Genomic DNA, 5,881 nt, shown 5'->3' on the forward strand with positions numbered 1-5,881 from the left:
GGGGAGATCTCCGTTTGTTGGACTTCAGTTCAAAAATAACATTTCAACATTTTTCGAAATACTCTTACTCTTTACGTTAATTACTCCTTGCTAGTAAATCGTCATTGGCACCCGAAAATGCATTCGAGTGGAAAAGTGTGATTTTGAAGTAGCCGATAGAATCGTATAAAACAACACGACTGCGGATGGGGCCTAGTCAGTCGAGTTCCAGAAGCAACAAGTAGAAGTGTGAACCATACGAATATTAGTGTGAAACAATCTTCAGATATTCAAATAGAAAAACCGTTTATTCTATTGTAAACAATCAACTAATTGTGAGGAAAAACATAATTTAAAATGAGAGCATCGACACAATTACATGCAATGAAGGTACAGTTTGCTTAGTTTTATAAAAAAGGAGGGGGAAAATAACAAACATTTTATTAATTTTAGATACTTCTGGTGCTAAGTTTCTTCACTGTGATCCTGTGTTTCCCGACTGAGCGAGAAAAGGTTCCCGTAGCTGTTGAGACCTCAGCACAAATCCAATCAGCGTTAGCTGGATCAAAACCTTCAACCGGGTTTTCCGTACCAACCAATGTGCAGAATAACCCTAGCAGTCGACCGAAGCGAGAGATAATTTTCCGCCCATTGTTCGTCTATCGCCAAGAGGAGCTACGAAAGGAGCGATATCGGGAGCAAAAGGATTACTACAAACAGCTGGAAAAATACCGGGCATGGGAAGAGTACCAACAGTCGCTGCAATCAAACTTAGTCTAGAAAACACATACATCGAATTTCATTCGAATGCCGGGAATTATTCCCTACGGATTTTGTACCTTGCTATTTTGTAGCTGTATTTGTTTTACCTGATGTCATCTTTAAGCAGTAATTTATTTTATGAACAACATTTTTAGTTGAGGCTATTAGTGATAGGAGTTGGTGATGCCACCAAACAGTGACGTTATAAGTTAATAAATAAATTTACACTTATTTAAAAAAAAAATATGTCGTGTTATATTGCTTCATGCGGAAAATCTAATCGTATGCTTCAAGTAAGATGAAGGATTGATTTTTGCCTCTTGTAAAGTCTTAAAGGTACTTCCTTTTGGAGTAAGCGCTAATCACTGGACACCGCAGCTCTTGAAATATTTCAACCATTTATGAAATATTTCACCAAGACAAAGTCTGTACTAAAAGAGATTAAGTTTGATTTTGACATTCCGTAAGCAGTTTTAAAGATGGTGACGAACCATAAAAACATTCGCTGTATCTTGTACAATTGTAATTAAAATCCTGACCTTTAGATACGTCAAACTGAATTTACCGAAGTCCACTGTTGGATTTGAAAACAACAGTAGAGGAAAACGAAGTTCTACGCTAATGTTGGTTGCATTTATTTTGACATTGTATTTTTTCGACTTACTTAAATTATTATTTTTCTACCGTAAATTCAAGATAGATAAGACCCATGTCTTTTACTGCTATGAATATAATTCTTGAAAGTGGGCATAATATCTGCTCTAGCTAAATTTCAATCAGGTTTGAGTAGAGGCACTTTGCTCTTCGTATGTAACAAGTATGCACTTCATATCTATTAAAGAAAAATATTTTTCGAAAAACAACGAGTTGAGTCGCGTGAATATATCAAAAGAGACACTAAAGTATCCTTTAAAATATGATGCTGACTCGGCAGAGATGCTTTAATAGGCCTGACAAGTATAAGAAGAGATAGAAGGTTTAGTAGTTTTAGTACGAGTAAAGCTTTAGAAGCTTAGTCTTAGTACATACAGCCATCTACAGTGATAGGCATAAATGAAGGCCAACTTTAGTATTTAGAAACATTTCTCGATTTCTGGACTTTTATATAAAAATCTGCAGCCGTCATTCCATACGATTGTTTGTTATTTATCACTTTTTCAGGTAATTAACGAGTTTTGTCATTTTTGTTGGATTTTGTTTACTCCGTTACATGACTTCTTGAATGTGTGCAAAAATGCGTTGACAAAAATAAAAGCCCATTTCCAAAAAATTATATGGAAATCATTAGAAATCTTTGAGTAACTTGTCGTTTTTACATGTTATGACAGCTATGGCTGTGTGATATCATTTACAATCACTCAGTGGTTCAGTTGACGCAATATGAGCAAAGTGTTGTTCACATTGGCACATAAAAGTCGATTTTGTTGTTTGCACAAAGAGTTTTCATCAAAATCAAAATGGGTGGAAAAAAAAATCAGTATGCAAGTCCGAAATCTAGTTTTTCACGATCATTTGAAGCAGATTTCGCAGCGGAAGATTGCAGAAAAGTTCGAAATAACACGGGGAGTAGTCCGTGAAATTGTGCAGAAGCATAATACTTACGGTTCGCTTGCTGACAGATCCCGAAGAGGCTGTCGTCGGAAGACCGATAGCCGGACGGATCAACGAATCATCCGGGAAGTGAAGAAATCTCCAAAAATATCGGTCAAAGTGAATCAGGAAAACCTCTCGTTGGCGGTTTCGACACGAACCGTACGCCGTAGACTAGTTGAGCATCGAATAAAGAGCAAATTCACAAAAAAAAACAAATACCGTTTCGCAATCCTTCATAATTCTTTCGCCACAATCTTTTATGCCGCTTCTTGTTGAAAAGCTTAAATTTCGATTCATCAGTCCAAAGTACTTTTTTCCAAAAGTCTTTGGTTTTGTTCACATGTTTCCGGGCAAGTTCCAACCGTTTCAATTCATTTTTCTTGCTGATGAACAGACGTTTTTTTGTGAACCTGCTCTTGAGTCCATGCATAACTAATCTGCGGCGTATGGTTCTAGCCGAAACCGCCAACGAGAGGTTTCCCTGAATCACTTTGACCGATATTTTTGGAGATTTCTTCACTTCACGGATGATTCGTTGATCCGTCCAGCTATCGGTCTTCCGACGACGGCCTCTTCGGGATCTGTCAGCAAGCGAACCGTAAGTATTATGCTTCTGCACAATTTTACTGACTGCTTCCCGGCTTATTCCAAACTTCTCTGCAATCTTCCGCTGCGAAATGATTGTGATCTACTAGATTATGGACTTGCATGCTGATTTTTTCCCACCCATTTTATTTTGATGAAAACTCTTTGTGCAAACAACAGAAATCGACTTTCGTGTGCCAATTTGAACAACACTTTGTTTATATCGCGTCAACTGAACCACTGAGTGATTGTAAATGATATCGCACAGTCCTAGCTGTCATAACATGTGAAAACGACGAGTTACTCAAAGATTTCCAATGATTTCCATATATTTTTTTGGGAGTGGGCTTTTATTTTTGTCAACGCATTTTTGCACACATTCAAGAAGTCATGTAATGGAGTAAACAAAATCCAACAAAAATGACAAAACTCGTTAATTACCTGAAAAAGTGATAAATAACAAACAATCGTATGGAATGACGGCTGCAGATTTTTATATAAAAGTCCAGAAATAGAGAAATGTTTCTAAATACTCAAGGTGGGCTTTTATTTATGCCTATCACTGTATGATCAAAATTTGATTTTGTGGAACTTAGCTCGGTGGCGCAAATCACCGGACAATCAAAGGAAATAATTATCCTGTGCAGAAAAAATATACAATACCCGCATAAAAAATGTCCTAATTTTATTATATGTTTTTGATCGCCATTTTTGATTTGGCTGAAACTTTTGAAAGATATTCTTATGAGCTTAAGATGTCATTTTGTGCTATTGGTATTTTTTAATTGGGACTAATTTGTGAAAAAGGGTTATGTAAAAAGGGGAATTGATGATTACAAATATTTTTAGATACCGAACGCTTCGTTTGATCGGTGTGACGTCTGTGACAAAGTTGTAGATAAAAAATATACAACGTAAAAACACATTCCTTTTCTCAACAAAAAATATGAAAAAAGAAAAAGACAAAATTAAAAAATATATTGAAAAACACAAAAAAAAAAATCATAAAATGTAATAAATATTCTCCATCCAATAAACGATAACCAACTAAAGCTATCATTCTGTGCCGAACACGCATCAGTACTGGACGTGTTTGGTGATCGGTCCGATAGAGTATAAAACAAAAGACGTGTGAACAAGTGTTGGCATTGTTTGCCTGGTCGAGTGAAATAAATCCGGGTTCAAGGTCGTGCCTTTGTGCAACTGTTTCGCATCGTGACTGCCAGCTGGTGCGTAAGCCGATTTGGCTGCTGGCTGGATTGTGCTACAGCAGTGGACGAGACACAAACGAGGAAAAAGAAGAAGCCATCAGTGTCAGCGAGTTGTATCGCTGTGTGGAGTGATCTCACACCTGACTCGCTGCTGGTGGCTGTTTGGTGCTGCTGTATTGGTGCTGCTGGCTGTAACGGCTGCTACTTCGAACGATCGGACAACCAACCTTACTGGAAGGGAGAAATAAAAAGGTACGTGTTCTTGTCAGCGCTAGTGCGCTAGACTTAGCACGATGGATGTAGATCCCTCGCCTCCCGCGCCACCATCCCCGAACCCCTCTGACCCTGACCCTTCTGTTACCCCCTCCCCTGTTCATTCTTCAGTCCCCCCTCGCCCCAGGCTTTACCCAGACGGAGCCCAGGGCAGCTATACTGTTTATTTTCGGCCAAAGGCGGGACCGAAATCGAAAAAGTTGAACCTCTTGCAGATTTCTAAAGACCTGACGAAGGAGTACAAGGGCGTGACCGAAATTTCCAAGGTCCGGCCTAACAAGCTCCGTGTCGTGGTCGGTAACCTGAAAGAGGCCAACGATATAGCTTGCTCTGAGCTCTTCACACGCGAGTATCGCGTTTACATACCCGCACGAGAGGTGGAGATCGACGGTGTCATAACCGATTCGAGTCTGTCCGTCGAGTGTATACTGCAAAGTGCCAAAGGGTGCTTTAAGAACAAAACGTGTCCCGAAGTAAAGGTGCTCGACTGCAAGCAATTGCGGTCAGCATCGATCATCGGTGGCAAAACAGTATACACTCCGTCAGACTCGTTTCGAGTTACGTTCGCCGGGTCTGCACTACCAAGCCACGTCTCGATCCACCGGGTTCGTCTCCCTGTGAGGCTCTACGTGCCCCGCGTCATGAACTGCCTGAATTGCAAGCAGTTAGGCCATACAGCCGCCTACTGCTGCAATAAGGCACGTTGTGGCAAGTGTGGGGAGTCTCATGCGGAAGATTCTTGCAGTGTTAACGCTGAAAAGTGTATTCACTGCGGAGAAAATCTGCATGAGCTCTCGACATGTGCGGTGTACATGCAGCGCAGGGATAAAATAAAACGGTCTCTCAAAGAGCGTTCAAAGCGTTCCTACGCTGACATGCTGAAGAAGACCGTTACCACTTCTCCCGTTACTTCGAACCCCTTCGATCTGTTGTCCTCTGATGAAACCGATTCTGACGATTCACCAGCGGGAGCATCTTACGCCAATCCTGGGGAGTCTAGAAAGAGGAAAAATATTTCCTCTCCTAAACTTCCCAGAAAAGGTCCTAAGATTTCTCAAAGTGAAATGAAAGTTACAAACAAACCAAACAGTGCTGCGGAAAAACCGAAGCAAACTCCTCCTGGGCTGGCAAATTTAAAGTCCCAGAAGGAGTTCCCAGCACTGCCAGGAACATCTAAAACCCCAGTTGCTCCTTTTACACTCCCAGTTGATGAAACAAACTCTGGATTAGTGAAATTTTCTGACATTGTGGACTGGATTTTGAAACTTTCAATGTACCCGATCCAATTAAAATTTTTCTTACAGCATTCCTCCCAACAGTTAGATCATTTTTGAAGCAGTTGACTGCCCAATGGCCTCTCCTTGCAGCGATTGTATCCTTCGATGCCTAATTCAACTGCGTATATGAAGGATTCTATCTCTGTCTTACAGTGGAATTGTAGAAGTATTTTACCAAAAATTGATTCGTTTAAAGTTTTG

The 5,881-nt window shown here is 40.1% G+C and overlaps 1 protein-coding gene across 1 annotated transcript; it reads left to right on the forward strand.

The window, feature by feature from the left end:
- The first annotated feature begins 212 nt into the window (after window positions 1-212).
- On the forward strand, window positions 213-937 carry LOC129721843 (uncharacterized). Its single transcript, XM_055674898.1, has 2 exons — window positions 213-369; window positions 433-937. Exons 1-2 carry the CDS (start codon window positions 337-339, stop codon window positions 757-759), a joined length of 360 nt encoding a protein of 119 aa, XP_055530873.1. The 5' UTR covers window positions 213-336; the 3' UTR covers window positions 760-937.
- Window positions 938-5,881: the final 4,944 nt, after the last annotated feature.

Source organism: Wyeomyia smithii, chromosome 2 (genome assembly GCF_029784165.1).
Source record: "Wyeomyia smithii strain HCP4-BCI-WySm-NY-G18 chromosome 2, ASM2978416v1, whole genome shotgun sequence".
In the NCBI taxonomy this organism is placed as follows: domain Eukaryota; kingdom Metazoa; phylum Arthropoda; class Insecta; order Diptera; family Culicidae; genus Wyeomyia; species Wyeomyia smithii.

Bases quoted from the DNA above. Each gene is read 5' to 3' on its own strand.
- LOC129721843 (XM_055674898.1), top strand. From the start codon at position 337: ATGAGAGCATCGACACAATTACATGCAATGAAG. The intron at 370-432 runs GTACAGTTTGCT...TATTAATTTTAG, and splicing joins CACAATTACATGCAATGAAG to ATACTTCTGGTGCTAAGTTT.